The sequence below is a fragment of the Megalobrama amblycephala genome, linkage group LG3 (assembly GCF_018812025.1).
Source record: "Megalobrama amblycephala isolate DHTTF-2021 linkage group LG3, ASM1881202v1, whole genome shotgun sequence".
Taxonomy (NCBI): Eukaryota; Metazoa; Chordata; class Actinopteri; order Cypriniformes; family Xenocyprididae; genus Megalobrama; species Megalobrama amblycephala.
In genome coordinates, this window is record NC_063046.1 from 6,181,724 (window position 1) to 6,200,525 (window position 18,802).

At 36.9% G+C, this 18,802-nt stretch overlaps 1 protein-coding gene across 3 annotated transcripts; it reads right to left on the minus strand.

The window, feature by feature from the left end:
- Positions 1–1,876: 1,876 nt before the first annotated feature.
- On the minus strand, positions 1,877–9,037 carry LOC125264368 (cornifelin homolog). Of its 3 annotated transcripts, none has more exons than XM_048183632.1 (4): positions 8,896–9,037; positions 4,243–4,369; positions 3,899–4,059; positions 1,877–3,429 (listed from the first exon to the last, which is right to left on the minus strand). In XM_048183632.1, the coding sequence occupies exons 2-4, from the start codon at positions 4,358–4,360 to the stop codon at positions 3,217–3,219; spliced, it is 492 nt and encodes a 163-aa protein (XP_048039589.1). In that variant the 5' UTR covers positions 4,361–4,369; positions 8,896–9,037; the 3' UTR covers positions 1,877–3,216. The 3 variants fall into 3 exon arrangements, with proteins under 3 accessions (XP_048039589.1, XP_048039590.1, XP_048039588.1); XM_048183633.1 differs by lacking the exon at positions 8,896–9,037 and adding an exon at positions 7,175–8,875; XM_048183631.1 differs by lacking the exon at positions 8,896–9,037 and adding an exon at positions 5,446–5,800.
- Between the last annotated feature and the right edge of the window lie 9,765 nt (positions 9,038–18,802).

Below are 18,802 nucleotides of genomic sequence, written 5' to 3' on the forward strand. Positions count from 1 at the left end.
ATCTAGGTCGATACCTACCTGGTTTGGCTGAGATAACCCTTCCATTTAATGATCTCCTAAAAGGGACACAGTCTGGACTTGGAGTCATGCACAGGAACAAGCGCTCAAAAGAGTTAAACAGCTCATGACTGAAGCACTAGTTCTTTCCTTTTTTTGATGTGAACAAACCAACCATTGTAAGTGTGGACGCTAGCAGTTATGGACTAGGAGGAGTTCTCTTTCAGCAGCATGATGGATGTTTGAGACCTGTAGCTTACTGTTCACGTACCTTAACCAAAACCAAAACAAAACACGTACAGATTGAAAAGGAATGTTTCAGTGTGGTATAGGCTTGTGAAAGATTTTCCAAGTACTTGTACGGTCTGGACAGTTTTGTAATTCACACGGACCATAAGTCATTGATTCCGCTCATCAACAGCAAGGAAATTGACATGGTTCCTCTGAGATGCCAGCGACTCTTGATTCGACTGATGAGGTTCAATGCCAAGGCTGAATATGTACCAGGGAAATTACTGGTTATTGCTGATACTTTTTCTAGACATTCATCTTCGACACCACATCTGGATTCAGTGGAGCGTACAGATGACATTACGGCCCTGGAGGAGTCCACTAGAGCTGCCTGGCCAATGTCATGCTGAACGAGGTCATAGAAAGCACAAAGACTGATTCCGAGTTGCAGGTGGTGATGAAGTACCTTAGACAGGGATGGTGAAAGATATGTTGTCTGTGTGTCATGATCTTCTGATTTATAGTGACAGGATCGTTATTCCAAGTGTCATGAGAGCTGAGATCTAGAAGAAACTTCATGATGGTCACATGGGGATCGTCAAGTGAAAATTGCAGCTGACATTTGTGAAGTCAACAAAAGAAACTACCTTGTAGTGGTTGACTATTTTTCTAGATTCATTGACATTGCCTATCTTCCAGATATGTCAGGAAAGACAGTGGCATTGAGATTGAGCAACATGTTCACTAGATGGGGTTGTCCTGATACACTTGTTACGGACAATGGTCTGCAATTCGTTCGTCAACAGTTTCAGGATTTTGCAAAAGCTTACGGGTTTCACCACATCACCATGAGCCCGTATTTTCCACAGTCAAATGGTGAGGATGAAAGGGCCGTGAGAATCGCAAAGCACATTCTCAGGTAAGAGGATCCTTTTCTAGCTCTTCTAGCTTACAGAGCTACACCCATCCAGGGCACAGGCTACAGCCCTGCGCAGTTGATGCTTGGACGCCAGCTGGGAACACCGGTTCCTGTCCTGGAAAAGAAACCTGAGTGTTCTGATTTCTCAAAGGTGAAAGTAACAGACAATATGGCAAAATCTAACTACAAGCTTTATTGTGACAGACGTCATGGTTGTCGACCGTTGCTTGAACTCAAACCTGGAGACCTTATTACAGTCAAAACGGACAACTAGAAAAGCTGGAACCAGACAGCTACAGTTGTTTGTAAAAACACAACTCAGAGATCTAACATAATTCGCACAGAGAATGGAGACTTGAGAAGAAACAGAAAGCATCTCCGTTTCTGCAACCCATCTTCACACCAATATGAGTTCGACAAAGAGAGAGGTGTGGATGAAGAACAGACACAAGCTGAACAACATCCAAGTAATCAAGATCAAAACGTAGAGCAAGACATTCCAGAATAACAACAAAAAAAGTTGTTACATCCAGAGGAAGAGTTGTTAAACAGCCTGGATATTTGAAAGACTTTGTAGTTAGTACATAGATTACTACATGAGGCAGAATAACTCTCAGCATCTATGTGGGTGTCCTGTAGTCTACCCGGAATCCCTAGATAGTCACTCATGATTCTAAAGAAGATTTAATTGTTTTAATAAGATGTTTAAAAGAAGAAGACACTGAAAGCTGTTTGTTTATTATGTTTATTAGTATTGTTGTGGAATGCTCACATTTTAATGCAGAACAATATTTGAAAACAGGGGAAGATGTAATGACAGTTTGAGAATCTGGTTATATACAGTAATGTATAGAGCAACTTGTAACTGTTGTGATATGCGTAGCTAATGAGTATATACGGTAGATGGGGAGTCAACACAGAGTGCGTTAATGCTGCTACATGTTGCACAGTTGTAAATAACAGAAATGGAGTAACGCTTGTATCGCCACATTTATACATGCCATCCTGACATTACAGTTTAGCTGTTTACTATATGAAGTAGATAACTGGCGAAGTTTGTATTTAAAGAATTTCCATTTACTTGTCCAGGAAACCATGCTATTATCATTAACAATATCGGAAACAATACCTTTGACCAATTTAATATAATCTTCATTTCCGAGAAGGTTAGATTTATTATTATTATTATTACATTTTTATTTGACATGGATATCACAGTTACATTGGAACGAACCACTTGCTTAAGTGTTTTAGCACACATGCTAATTTTCAACACCAGTCCACAGGAGGCTTTTCAGAGAGCAAAAAAGAAAAGCTTTCTGTTTATAGAGTTTCCTTAGAAATATGTGGGACTGTCACTATTCCTTAACACTTGTGTGGTCACAAGGATTTGCTTGTTGCTGCAGTTACATATTTTGTTTTGGCTACAATATAGGCAATATATTTATATTATATATATATATATTTACTTAAACAGGTGTACACCCAGTCTTTGCTTTATATATATTAGTACTGTCAAAAGCATCTAACACACACACACACACGTGTTTGTATGTATATATGTATATGTATATATATATATATATATATATGGCAATTTGTCTATAGAGGAAATTGCTAAAAAAAATATATATCCCCTGTTTCACAGACAAGGCTTAAGTTAGTCCAAGACTAAAATGCATGTTTGAGTTTTTTAACTTGCACTGACATATCTTAAAATATGTCAGAGCCATTGTTTTGTCTCAAGATGCACACCAGTAAAGTGTTTTTTTGTTTTTTTTTTCCTAGGGTACGTTTATTAAAACTTAAATACCCTAACTGAACTAAGGCCTAATCCTGGCTTACTCTAAGCCCTGTCTGTGAAACCAGGCCATAGAAATTGTTGTCATTAAATATTGTTTTGTTAAGAAAAAAAAAAAATACTGGAAGAGTTTAAACTGGAAGGTTAGGTATAAAGATTGAACTCAACAGATTTTCTGACCCCACTATGTTCAACAAAACAGCAGGTTTTGCTCTTTGGGGAGCTTGAGGTTAAAGAAGCACAGATGTGCACATATGCACTGAAGTCATTAGTATGCAGCATTTATGGCGTGTGGAGGCTGGTAGCCCATATTCACGGCTTGAGATGGTTGGTTAAAAGCTTGTGGCTGCTGGTGTACTGGGTTGATGGTTTGGTTAATGACCACTAGGGAGTGCCGTCGAGCCTTCAGCTCTCTCGCCATCTGACACCAGACGCACACAGGGCAACAGGTCACCACGCAGCAGTCATTTTGTATCGAACCCTTAATGAGAGAAAATAACTTTAAATCTAAAGTGATGTGAAACTGAGTAGTCTAAAAGGGGAGGGTGGGTGAAACATCAGACCATATAAAATGGGACACAAATTTGAGCCATGCAACATCTAAATATGATATAAAGCTATTCATTTTGTATTTCCTAAACTGGAAGAGAATACTTGAACACTACTAGAAAAGACTTTCATGTTTTGTTCTACAACAAGTTATATTCAGTTGTTATATAAAGTTGTTATTTAAGCACTACAATGTTTTTCCAATTCGTAAACAAATAAACTCACACCACTGTGGTAGTTTTATTCAAATACCGAAACAATGCATCATGGTTTCCTCAAAAACACTGAAGACTGGAATAATGGATGTTGAAAATTAATTTATTTTAAATAGCAATAATTGTCAAATCTGTAATACAACATAGTAAAATACTACTAATAAATAGTAATTACATAGTAATTACCTTAATGTGGTACCTCTCTCTCATACTGCTCCTCATGGCGAGAGTAATGGGGTGCAACATGCCTCCAAAGCATATCTCCAGCAAGGGGAGACAGAGACACTCTCCAAAATCCTCACTGGTCTTACACATGAGGCAGTATGTACACCAGAAACCACAGCAACCTGCCACAGGAAAACAGATGTCAAAAGTTTGAATTTGTTATGCATTCAGATCATACGCAAGCACACATCCTCAAACACAAATATCACACAGCTGATTTTCATCATTTCTCACATACTAACATATGCCTAACTCTATATTATACTTCCAATAATTTCCCTTTTTCTCTCTCATCAAACACTTACAAATGCCCATGTCTTCGCAGCAGTCACACACTCCGCTGGTCCACTGGTTTTGCCTCAAGTTATCAGTGGTCACAACCATGGCTGGCTGGACACTTACAGCTGAATGTGTCATCATCATTTCACTGAGCTGGAAAAACACATGGGAAAATCCACAGACAAATAAGAATGCTTGTCTTCAACATATGCTTCTAATAAATAAATATAAATATGTATTTATTTATAAAGGCATGTGTTTTACATGTACAGTAATATTTATATTTTTTTATATATTTTTTTTATTTATATTATATTATATTTTTTTAAGTTTAATACTAATAAAGTAAGCAATAATTAAGGTCTGAGCAGCGGTGCTGTATTGTGTATACAGTCATGGCTGAAGAGCATGACTGTGACTTGTAAATTCACAATACAGCACAGCCTCTCTTACTTATATATATATATATATATATATTAAAAAAAATAGTCCCTGACATTTCTTTAATGGGGAAAGGGTGTGGCTTCAAAATTAAAAGTGAATGAATGACGCAGAGATGCAGGGGTCACTCATACTTCATTAAATTAATAGTAAACCGTTTTTGATGAAATGCATAATACATGGAACAGTTTTGACAGTATATTGTTTGTTTATGTTGCAAAGGGTGTTGCCAAGCGCCAAATGTACGAAAGAGAGTTTCTTTCTGCGTCCCGCAGTACTACAAACCATGCCCCTGCAAGGTACACCTACTACAAGTTAAGCCTCCTGCGAAGAAACAAGCATGGATGTCATTGAATAAAACAATCTTTAAGTGAAGTATTGGGACACAGCGATTTCCATCAGCGATTCCGAGGGAGGGGCTCTGATGACATCCCAAATGTCTGTTTCATTGTTGGAAGCGTAACTTGTTGTAGGGGGTGTAATGGTTTATAGTACTGAAATATTAGGCTGCTGTCACTTTAAGACCTAATGCACAGATCCAATGCACTGATACTGATACACAAACAGTTGATAGGCCCCACTGACTTCTATAGTATTGACGCAGTTGGACACGCTTTGCAGAAACTATGTCAATCGCCAGTTGGCCGGTAACATTTATGAATTCTAATAATGCAGAACATAAATGTAAACAAACGTGAACAACGCTCAGGATATTGTCACAAGAGTTGCCTTGGAAATTTAAATATACAAGCGCAAGACGATGCAAAAGAACTCAATTCGTTACTCACACGGTGTGTGGAAAGTTTTTGTGCACACATCCGAAGTGCGTGCCCAGAAAGCTGCATCTGCGTGAATACAGAATTGAGCTCTGTTTCGTGTCTTCTTGTGCTTCAACGGACAAATTCACAGTCTCAGCGAGTATCCTAGTAAACTAAGTTGGGCTTAAAGGGATAGTTCACCCAAAAATGAAAAATCTTTCATCATTTACTCACCCTCAAGTTGTTCCGTCTGATGTTTTATTTTATTTATTTTTTATCTGCTGAACGCCAAAGAAGATATTATGAAGAATGTAAGTAACCAAACAGTTGATGGGCCTCTTTGATGTCCATAGTATAGAAAAAAAAAAGAAAAAAAAAAAAATACTATACAAGTCAGTGGGGCCTATCAACTGTTTGTGTATCAGTGCATTGGATCTGTGTATTAGGTCTTAAAGTGACAGCAGCCTAATATTTCTGCTGCTTTCTGTGTTTTTAATGTTAAAGGGATAGTTCACCCAAAAATGAAAATTTGATGTTTATCTGCTTACCCCCAGGGCATCCAAGATGTAGGTGACTTTTTTTCTTCAGTCGAACGCAAATTATGATTTTTAACTGCAACCGCTGCCGTCTGTCAGTCAAATAATAGGAGTGATTGGGAACTTGAACAATAAGAGTCGAAAAAACTTCCATAGACAAATCCAAATTAAACCCTGCGGCTCGTGACGACACATTAATGTCCTAAGACACGAAACGATCGGTTTGTGCAAGAAACCGAACAGTATTTATATAATTTTTTACCTCTAATACACCACTATGTCCAACTCCGTTCAGCTTCCGGTTAGTGAGGTCTGATCGCGCTCTGACAACGGAAGTGATGTCTCGCGCTCATTGAAGTATATGGGCGAGACATCACTTCCGTCAGCAAAGCGGGTTTTTTGACCTCACTAACAGGATGCTGAACGGAGTTGGACATAGTGGTGTATTAGAGGTAAAAAATTATATAAATACTGTTCGTTTTCTCACACAAACCGATCGTTTCGTGTCTTAGGACATCAATGTGTCGTCACGAGCCGCAGGGTTTAATTTGGATTTGTCTATGGAAGTTTTTTCGACTCTTATTGTTCAAGTTCCCAATCACTCCTATTATTTGACTGACAGACGGCAGCGGTTGCAGTTAAAAATCATAATTTGCGTTCGACTGAAGAAACAAATTCACCTACATCTTGGATGTACTGGGGGTAAGCAGATAAACATCAAATTTTCATTTTTGGGTGAACTATCCCTTTAATCAAACAACAAAGCACAAAGAAAAAAACATTCATTGCTCTTGACTGAATAACTTTTGTAACTTTAATAAGGATTAGTTTAATTTATACAGTGTTATTTTACATTTGATAAATTTATTCAGTGTCTCTACCTGATACCTGCGGTTACTTGTCTTTAATAAAGTTTTAAATTTATATTAGTTAGGCTAGTGGTATCGAAATTGGAATAGAGAATTGTGAATTTTTACTGGTATCTAAAATTTTGGTGTCCTAACAGTTTCATGGCCGGTAAAAAAACATTTATAGCTGGTAAATGTTACAATAGGACCAGCCGGGAGACAGAAGATAGGTTAACAGGTAGTTTACTGAACACAAGCAGAGTATATGGATGACAACAGGTGAGTAAACAGATGCAAGTTTGTGACTGAAGACTGATATGGAGAATGACACTGTCCTTTTGTGATTGCAGAGTGACAATGGAGGATGATACTTGCTGAATGGAGTAGATGACTTCAAACAACACTTCACACCAGATCGAAGACGAGGAGAGGAGCTTGGGTACACGGAGTACAGGTAAGTAGCAAGAGGAGTCCTTAAGGTAAGCATTCAGGTAAGTCCTTAGATGCAAACGAGACCGGACAATGTGACTGTGTGTGAGAGTGTGTTAAGTAGTGCTGGTGATTAGCGTGCTGATGAGGTGTAGGTGACGGTGATTAGTATTCTGGGGATGGTGTGCGCTGTGATTGGAGGGTGCTGGAGCCTGCCGTGTCTGTGACAGTAAAAGCCACCAGCCATTGATAGATGTGGCCAAAAGTTGAAGCAGTCATAGCCATGCTTTATCGTAAATAAAACACAGATATTGACCAATCAACATCAAGGAACAGAACTATCCGTTTTATAAACATTATTATACTTTGGTAAAATTACATTTAATTATTTGTGAGGGTTTTCCAGTTCAATTTAACCTGAACATGTCAGATAAAACAGGACACTTTTTAAACCTGTTCTGATGAATTACTATTTTGAGTTATTATGGCATAAACCCTATCATACCACAGTTAATATCAGGATATTTATACTGTAAGTCTGCTTGTTGCTAGCACAGACATTAGATAACATATGGTGGACTATGTCTTACCCATCCACAGCTGACTGGTTTTTACATAATTTTACATTCTCGTTGGATTATAAACTTAAAATCACTGCCCCACTTTGAATGACAAAACAGATAGCAGTGCTAAAAGCTAATTAATCCACATTGGATTTAGTTTTGAGGTTGTAGCATCACAAAAACTGTGCGAGAGTAAAAATAGTTATCTGTCCCATTTTTACATAGCTCACATCATCTAAAATGAAGTATTTACTTTTTTAGGCTTCAAGCCATTCTGAGTCAGTTGTATATTTTGTGAGAAAGCAAATGTTTAGAAGCCTAGACAGAGGTTTCTGAACTTTATACAAGTCGGACGGAGAGGATTTAAATCGCATCACATTAAATAGAGACAGCAAAGAGCTACATGATTGCTTTTAGTCTTAAGTCTTCCATTATCTAATATCTCCAATACAATCAGAGATCACGGTGAAAGCAAAAAAAAAGAAAAATCCCTTCTCCACCATCAGGGCAAGTCTGCTCCCTCACCCCAGAACAGAGGAACACAATGCAAATTTCCACACCTTTTATTCTGTCAAAGAGTATCAGAGCATAAAGAGGGGGAAGGAAGAAGTAATGGAAAATAATAGAGCAGTATGGTTGCCAATGACCAAGAACAACATGAAATGAAAGCACATAGGTGAGCTCAGGGAATTGGTTTTTCATATACTTTCCCCCCTCATTTTACTTGTAAATGGCCTCCACAGGTTCTCATATGTCACAGAGAGGAAACATTCAGCATAATGCATTTGAAAATGCAAAAGAAGTGCTATAGAAAATTGCAAGAATATGATTTTTAAAGTATCAAGAGATGCTACTGTCAAATACAATTAAAGCTGCAGTGCCTGGACATGCTAAACTAATACTAATTTGAAAAACAAAACATAAATTTACATTCATACGCAACTTTGTTGCTGTGCAAAAGCTAAACTAAAAGCAAAAAGTCCTAAAACATCTGAAAAACAATCTAATAAAAAGTCATCAGATATAGGAACAGTTCAGAAATGGAATAAAAGTTCAGAAACAGAAAAGTCACAAAGTCACAAGCCTAGAAAACAGTGTACTTGCCTGAAGCCTGGTCTTCAGGGGCTGTGTATGAGACGTGTGTTGATGCACTGCTTTTCACAGCAGGAAGGGAACCAAAAAGCTGTAGGTGGAGCACCTTGTGCGTGACCACAAGTGAGTACAACAGACATGCGGACGTCACAGCTATGAATTGTCTAACAACCCCTACTCTTCACCATTATGAATGCAGCATAATAGAAAAGCAAGTGCATTTCTGTTGTGATCAAGGAATTTAAGACAATTATTAGATATTGTTATTCATATTGAATATAAACCAGTTAATGACATTTATAAAAGTTAATATTATGATAATATTAAAAGATCTTTGTAAAAAGACTTATTTGCGCAGTAACCCCTATGATGTAACACATCCTGGAACAAAACCGGTCTGCAGGCACTGAGCAGAATAAAGGTTTGCTAGACAATGGCATGTTTAATGTAAAATGTAAACACAGCTATGTACATGGTGATGAATCAGTAAACATACAAAGATTAAAACTGCTCTGGTAATAAAATACATTGTCTCAATTACCTGTGACATCTGAACCTGGGATCAGGTTCTAAACCTCTTTTATGCATTTTAGCATTTATACACGCAAACACAATCACTATTATAATTCTGTGTTGTCCTATCTGTAACATGGAAGTTACTGTAACAAGGACAGGTCGCTCTAAGCACCTGATACTGGACCAGTGATTAGGTTCGTTACAGGAAGGTAAGTAACCGGGACACACAAGGACACAGATAATAACTGGAAATGTCTTTGTATTTTGTTTGAGCAAAAAATAATAAAAACAATTGTAACACAGTCACAATAACAATTAAATAAAATAAATAAAACCAAATGAAATGATTGTTTCTTTTCAATGCCCTGTTGTTGTTTTTCCGTTTTTTATATCTTTGAGCTCTGTTTACTATTTGCTTCTAGTTATTATATAGTAATTGTTTATGTTTCAGTTGTTTAGTTTCTAATTTAGTTTATAGATATTCAGTTTCACTACTTTTAGTTTAGTAAGAGTTTTTCTTATCTTTGGGTTATTAGTTTGTTTTTTTGTTCAACACTTTTATATTTTACTCATAGAAAAGATTAACCCAAATTGAAACAAATGAGGAAAGAAAATTACATCACAGTAGTACAATTCGAACAATTCGAAAACAATTCAACTCTTCAAACAATATAACAGTCTGAATGTTCCTTTGTCAGCCAAAGTGAGAAAAAAATGTTGGTGTGTGCAAAAAGTCTCTAAGTGTAGATGAAGGCTGTATTTCAACAGTCAATAGTCGATGAAGGGAAGAAAAAAAACAGATCCTACAGATCGGAATGTACTCAATGAAATAGATTCCACCTGATCAGCAGAAAGCACCAATCCAGGGGTGTGCACGGGACTTCTCTGTCTGCATCTCTCGTAGGTTGGTTGGGAGGCTCGCCATCTCGGTGTTCAATGAAATCACAGAAAAAACCTGACCTGTTTATACAAACAGCATCTTAAGTTTCAAAAGCATTTACAAAATATTTCCTTTGGAAAAAGCACAATATACACTACACATTCATCAATCTATATGTAAAAAGTTTTCAAAAACCCTTTTTTTCCTATTCAACATATATAAAACATATATATGAATATATAAGAATATGTCATCATGTGCAATATATCATTAAAGTGCTTAAATGGAATATTATATTACATCTCACACTCCTTCAGAAACTATTACACACATAAAACACTTCAGGACATCAATAAACATTGGGTTAATATACTTTTAACATCCCGCATCGGATTTTACAAGGGGTTCTCAATTAGTAGTCATCAGCGGCAATATCAACAATAACATTCTAAAAATAACCCAATATAGTTAGATAACAGGTCTACAACATATTATAAATCATATTATTTGAATATTAGAAAGGATTATTTTGATATTTGCCTCAGATTGATCTTTGCTCACTCTCTCGTGATCAGCAATGCGTGTATCTCTCATTGCTCCCGCGTCTCGTCTCGATGACGTCACGCGCGGTCTCAATTTAGACTAAATATATCATTTAAGCAATTTGTCACTTTATCAATTTATTATTTCATTATTTCACACTGCAATGACTTTAATCAGCTTTATGTTTAATATTTTCAACATTTTATTAGAATTATAATTATTTCAAAATTATATTATTTACTTTGTTTCTTATATAACTGAATTCTAACCTGTGTTACATATCTCATCCAGTAAAATAAATGTGTAGTCTGCCTCTTAGTCAAGCTATTCAAAAATTAAACATGATTTGAGAGCTTAGTTTGTATTTGAATGTATGAGGCACTCCCACATGGGCTTCATAATTTCAGAGCTAAAATGCCTGTTTTTATTTAGCAGTGGTTAGCAAAGCTACACAGTTTCACAATGCTGGCAATAAAGGAGCAAATTTATCAGCTAATATAGTTCTTTCCACAATCACTTTTTTAAAGGCCTGAATTCAATGTTTTGTTTGCGGTAGGCATTTTGTTCATAACCTTGTAAATGAATGATTCAGAGTGCAGAGATCTGTTCATAATGTTATAATAATTCATGTTGATAAATAATAATAATAATAATAAAACGATGGAAGATGTAATTGTGAGTTAATGTAAGTGATTTAATGCTGGTCAGTATGTGATTATATTATATGTTCATGCATTATTATGTTCATATGTGAGGGGAGGAGTCAAAAGTTTGTATACTAATGCTGTTATAATTGTGTTTACTGTTATCAGAGTGCTGCTCTTTGTCTGTTACAGGCAAACCACAACAAATATCAGTACAATTCATATGTTACACTCCCATCTGATCAAGACTACATATACTCAACCACACGTGCCTCTCATGCTCCAGCATCTCCACTATTGCTTGCTCGCTCAGCCCACTGCAAGTGCTACTAACCTGTTTCCTCAGAACTTGTTAACTCCTTTGGATTCGACCTCAGGAGGCCCAACTGGCTCTCTGTGGCCTTCTTCATTGTAACTGGAGTTGTTGCAAATTCAAGCAAGCATTGTTTAGGGTCATGCTAATGGTTGGCTCCCCCCTCTGATGTACATTTACATAAATGCTATATTAAACCAGCTCAAGTTTAACACTTCATTCTCTGTCGTGTTCTGACCGACACACCTGGTACACTGCTATACCTATCCGAAACCAGTCTTTATCATCTTCAAGGTAGCCTTCGCTACACACACGAAACAAACAATATTCATTGGTTCTTTATTGTTAGGTTTGCGTGTTTACATTTCGCAACACATCTTTATATACATTGTTACTGATTTGGAGTGCACACAAATTAGTTACGTTGTATCTGTTACTTATATTCCTTTCTATTTTGAGTTTAAGTTTACCGGTGATGTGTGGCAATGATCTTCAGACATGGTTCACTGCAGCTGCATCCTGATGTGACGAAAATAAGAGTCCGGGCAGGAACAGAGAATTTAAGCATTGTTGGTTTTAAGTGCTGAGGTTGCCCGGGGAGGGAAGAAGAGTTTATGTCTTTATTAATTTATGTAGTTGTACATTTATGGTATTTAATTACATTTTGCTTTTCTTTATCTGGCTGGGAATTCGCCGGGCAGATCGCGGCGGCAGCTCAATCCAGCCGTGATCTGTTCACTTTCACGGACAGATTCAAATCCGTCTGTGATTAGATGAAGAAACATATGAAACTGAGACAAACCAAATCCAGAAGAACTGTGGCTGTGTCTCCAAGAGATTTTAAGAAACCTGCCTCCAAAGCTACCTGAAAAATGATGCCCAAGTGTACCTGGACAAGAGCTGTTTTAAATGCAAAGGGTGGTCACACAAAATATTGTTTTGATTTAGTTAATATAAGTTAATTGATAAATAAAATCTATTTATAACAGTATTTTTAAAAAACATCCCCACTTTACAGGATTTTTACACAAGTGCCTAAAACTCTTCACAGTACTGTATCTTTGCAGGCAGGTTTCTTCAAGCATCTTAGAGACACGGCCACAGTTCTCCTGGATTTAGTTTGTCTCAGTTTCCTCATGTAATCACAGACGGATTCGATGATGGTGAGATCAGATCACTGTGTGGGGCACCGGCTGTGATCAGTCTTATTGTGTATTCAAAAATCTCACTAGATTATTACAATTAATGGCAAAATGAATGTTTGGAAATGTGAACGGATATTTCCTATTTTCCATGATTTGGATTGCGTGTTAAACTGACAGACTGCTGAAATCATGTGACTTTGGTGCTCCGAACCGCTGATTCGACACAAAAGATTCATAACGCTCCGAAGCTTCATGAAGCAGTGTTTTGAAATCGGCATCACTATATAAGTGATTTTTTTTTTTTTTGAATACCAAAAATATTATAATATTAATATTGAACCACTGTACTCACATGAACTGATTTAAATATGTTTTTAGTACATTAATGGATCTTGAAAGAGGAAATGTCATTGCTGGCTATGCAGGCCTCACTGAGCCATTGGATTTCAACAAAAATATCTTAATTTGTGTTCTGATGATGAACAAAGGTCTTACGGGTGTGGAACGGCATGAGGGTGAGTAGTTAATGACATTATTTTAATGTTTGGGTGAACTAACCCTTTAAAATCGTCAGAGAAGATTAAACCAGAAAAGTTTATATGGCATATTTTCTTTGGATTTGGTCAGGGTTTTTTTCCTACGCTGGAACTGCGTTCATTTCAGTGTGACAATTTAAGATGGCGAGCCTCCAGCTAGATGAACGTTAATTGGTGGTGTTACAACTCTCCCCGTGTTACAAACATACACAGCAAAATCCAGAGTTAAATCAGCTCTGCTTAGAGTACATATGGTCCCTTTCTAAATAGTGTTAAAGTAACACTGAAACAGGGTTAAAGTCAGTTGTATTTTTTGTGTTTCTCTATTCTTCAGTGATTCTGCTTGTTAACAGCAGGTGTTCATCACCGATGCCCAATCATCACTTAATCGCTTAATCATCTCATTAACTTGAACTCTGCTTCAGTGTTACTTTAACACTATTTAGAGAGGAACCATGTGTACTCTAAGCAGAGTTGATTTACTCTGGGGATTATGGTATTATTGGTAAAAATGTACTTGCAGTTTTATTGTATTTATTGATTTATTTATTTTTTTCTATCAAATAGATGTCTCTCATGTTAAACATTGTAGGAAGACATTGTGCTCAGATATAAAGGATTCATCAAATCATGTGTCTTGTTCAGATTGCATGTACAATTTTTTCAAGTTGGACACATTTTCTCCAGTTGGATGATAAAACAAATGAAAACACAGATGATGAATGATGAACAATAGTTAGTAGCTGTAAGCAATAGCAAACACTGCAGCCTTATCCTGTGGAGTAAATCAAGCTTTGTAAAAGCTCAGGAAAACATTTAAAGATTTAAATGAAATAAAGAGGGCTTTACATTTTTCAGGTACAATAGTATATTTAACAGTAGCAAATAAGAAATAATACAGAAATTGAATAATCAAATGTACAATAAAACACTGCATAGTCTTTACTATAGGCTATGAATTATAGATATACAGTAGCAAGTATATCAGACTGCTGTCACTTTAAGATGGATACACGGATACAATATAATGATCAGTTTCTCACAACTGTTTATGTTCACTTCAGACAGAACTGACTGTGTTTATGTGAATCCTCAAGATGGGCATTTAGACAGTGCGAGTACTGTGTTAAGTTATTTTTCACTGCTTATTGTGCTTAATAACTTTTTTTAACATCAAGCATATTTCTTTATCGCTCTACCATGTCAAAAACTGAAAGCAGTGCTGCTCAACAACAAATATATACATACCGGCCAGCCCTACTGGAGAGGATGGCTCAAGTTATTTAGCTGACAACAGTGTGGATTAACTGCTAAAAAACACTGTTATTTAACTGCTAAAATATTTTTGTCCATAGAAATAAGAGTAGATAAGTTATCTAACTTAACTAGCAAGATAACATCACTCATCAACTAGCAAGTAAATTTACAAGTTATAGCACAGCTATAAGCTAATTGCTCTAATCTTCTGTCCTTTAATGACATTTAGGGTGCGTTCACACTTGGCATGTTTGGTTCGATTAAAACGAACCCTGGTGCGATTGCTCTGTTAGTGCGGTTCATTTGAGCATGTGTGAATGCTGCCATCTGAACCCTGGTGCGCACCAAACAAGCGGACCGAGACTGCTGAAAAGATGGGACTCGGTCCACTTCCAAACGAACTCTGGTATGGTTCGTATGATATATGAACGCAACACGAACCAAAGACAAGTAAACGAACCAAAAACAGGAAGACGAGACCCTAAAAAGGACAGAATCCTCATGCATGTTGATTTTTCTTGTCATAGTCGCGAGTTTGCCCATCACAGGCATCAGACGCTTGTCTCCACGCAGCAGATTGTTTTTGTGTGATGGATGGATTCCCGCCGCTGTTTTGACTCCTTTACACATTTTATAAGCTCTTCACGAGTTCCCAGCTGGCCAAAATATCATCATTTGCAGGCTACGCACCGCTACGCACACACACAACGAGTGCATTTACCTCAGCACACAGCATTGTTTCGGATGTTTGGTAAGTTCGGTCTCAAAATAGGCAATACGTCATAAAATCCGACCAATCAGGTTGCGAATGTATCCCTGTGCCTTTAGGTTTGGTATCTTTTGGTTCGGTGATAAAATTGCTAGTATGAACGTTACTCGGACCAGGACTAAAAGTTTTTTTTTTCTTTTTTGGTTCGGACCAAATAAACCAAACGAACCAAACTACAAGTGTGTGAACGCACCCTTAGTGAACAATATCTAATAGTATTTTACAATTTTACAACATGCTTTACCTTAAGGCAGTTTGCATTGAGCACCAAAGCAGCTTCTAATAGTACCCCAAATAGAATAAACAGTAGCTGGTCACGAGAACTAAGACTATGTAAACATTCACACATAGTTTGACTTCCAGTAGGAAGATCAAAGCATTCAAATGCATAGGTGCTAATCCAATCAGTCTGACAGTATCGCCCATACCTTTACATTATCATAGAGACAAAAGCACAGCTGTATCTTGAGCTTGTCATGCCAAATGGTAAGGAAGTGCAAAAGGTTTATGTCACACACCCCTGAGCTGCCTGCCTTGATCTCCTTAGAATGTCATTATCTTTACCTTAATAAATACAATATACTTCCCCTTAGTAATTCATGTGAGGTGATGTCAGTATGTAGGATCAACAGATCTTAAACAGATTATTAAATTTGTAATCCCACACAGCCATCATCTCAGTGTTGTAGTCGAAACCAGCTCATTCGAGTCCGAGTCAAGACCGAGTTCAGAGTATGTTGAGTCTGAGTCAAGACCGAGACCAGAAATATTCAAGATTATGTTAAATGTTTGATGGAAACAATAAAATTGGCACAGTACTTCAAATATGGCATGTACGTAACACTTTAGATTACAGCCCGGAAAGTACTGCGTAATTACAACAAATTTACAGCATAACTTTCAATAATTATAGTGTAACTATACAGTAAGTATGTGTAAGTATAGGGGAACAATATGTGAAGTATTGGGAATAAAGGGGTAAAAACCAGGAAAAATAACAAATTATTCATACTTTTAATATTTTATAACTAAGGGGTACTTATGACATAAATAAGGGGTAAATATGACATTACGGGCCGTAAATTAAAGTGGAGCTTGTTACACTCTTGTTTCATGTAGTTACAGGGTAAGTAATTAATAAAAATAAATAAATAAATAAATAAATAAAAACGCAAACAGTCATATGACTTGGAAAACTTTATTTGAAAAACAACTTATTTCAAAACAGATTTAAAGTTAAAACACTTCTTATTTGTTTCTCTTGCTTGGCTTCCTCCTCCTCTATTTGAATATTTTTAAAACTTTCGACCAGCTGTCTCCTGCGCGTGCATGCGTGGGTTGAGAGTTCATGCTTGACATAACTTGAAGCGTGACGTAGGCGTGCCGAGAAACTCACGCAGATGTTGGATGCCGTCAGTTTTTTTTTTTTTTTTAATTATTTTTTTAGTAATGCTCACAACAAAATACACAGAATAACAGATAATGAGAATGAGAAACAAACAAGACAGAATAACAGAGACGGCAGTTCTCGCGCAAGTTTCACACAAATCTCCCGCGAGAACGTCATGAAAGCTTCACGTTGCTCACTTCAATGTGCTTCATCGAACGCGAAGTCGACTCTCATGCAGGCGCTGGTAGCAGTTGGTCGGAAGCGAAAAGATGAATAGCCTAAACCATGAGAAAATTTCGGGGTGTACTGTATTTTCTTATAATACAGAATAGCAACGGGATTCCTTCTTAAGATTCATCAGCTGAGAAACAAGAGCAGGAGGAAGCCAAGCGAGAAACAACAACAACCAAAAAACGGACAAAACTTGTTACTTTCTGTCAGGACTTTAGAGTTTGAAATGAAAAGTTGATTTAAAAAAAATGTATAATAAGTGTTGTAGACCTGTTCTTAATAAAGTTGTTTTTCAAATAAAGGTTTCGGAGTCAGTGATATCAGATTGTTTGCATTTTATTAATTACTTACCCTGTAACTACATGAAATAAGAGGGTAACAAGCTCCACTTTAATTTACGGCCCGTAATGTCATACTTACCCCTTAGTTATATGTCATACGTACCCCTTAGTTATAAAATATTTACAGTATAAATAATTTGTTATTTTCCTGGTTGTTACCCCTTTATTCCTGATACTTTACATATTGTTCCCCTATACTTACACATACTTACTGTATAGTTACACTATAATTATTGAAAGTTATGCTGTAAATTCGTTGTAATTACGCAGTACTTTCCGGGCTGTAATCTAAAGCGTTACCGGCATGTACACTGTATTTTATGAATAACTGAATAATAGATGATGTAGCAGACATTTTCAAGACATAGTTTAGAGCTAGAGACTCCACATGACATCCTGACCTGAGTCCTGCTAACTTTGCACTAACGTTAGTCTCAAGTCATGCGCAGTTGCGCACAAGAAAATCACCAATCATTGGATGTGTCAATCAAACATCAATTTACAGAAATAATAACATACAGTAATAGGAATATTTTTAATGGGACTTGAGTGGACTAGGGAATCAGTCCGATTCCTAATATGTTTTGAGGACGAGTCAATTCCGAGTCAAAATGCACACAAGTCCACGACAAGACCAAGACCATCGCAATATGGTCTCGAGATCGAGTCAGAGTCTCAAGTACTGGAGCTCTGCATCATCTGTGCATCAAAATGGCCTCACATGTAAGGACAAGCTGGTGGCAGGACCTTCTCCTCCTGAGGAATCAGCAACAGAATCATGTCACCAATGCAGAACTGCTCAATATTGGCAGCAGGTTGTTTCTTATGCATCTAAACAGTGAGGCCAAAACTTCTGGACAATGACCTGGTGTCAAGAAAGGCAGCAAAGAAGCCACTTTTCTCCAAGAAAAACATCAAAGATGGGCTGAAATTCTGCAAGAAGCACAAGGATTGGACAGCAGAAGAGTGGTGCAAAGTTACTTTCTCTGATAAGGCACCCTTCTGACTGTTTGGGACATCTGGAAAATTGGTTGTCCAGAGAAAAAACATCCATACCATCCATGGAAGTGTCAAACATATCCTTGATAACAGCAATTGTATAATATAGTAATATAAAACATTAAAACACCATATATATATATATATATATATGTGTGTGTGTGTGTGTGTGTGTTTTTACACACACACACACACACACACACACACACACACACACACACACACACACACAATGTAAAAGCCATTCAGTTGGTTTGTCAGTTGCCATTTTCTCCCTGAGTTTTTAGGAGAATGTCATCCTTTCTGACCACTTTGTTTTTCTAATAAAGAGAAGTGGTTTTATTGTCATTTCCTT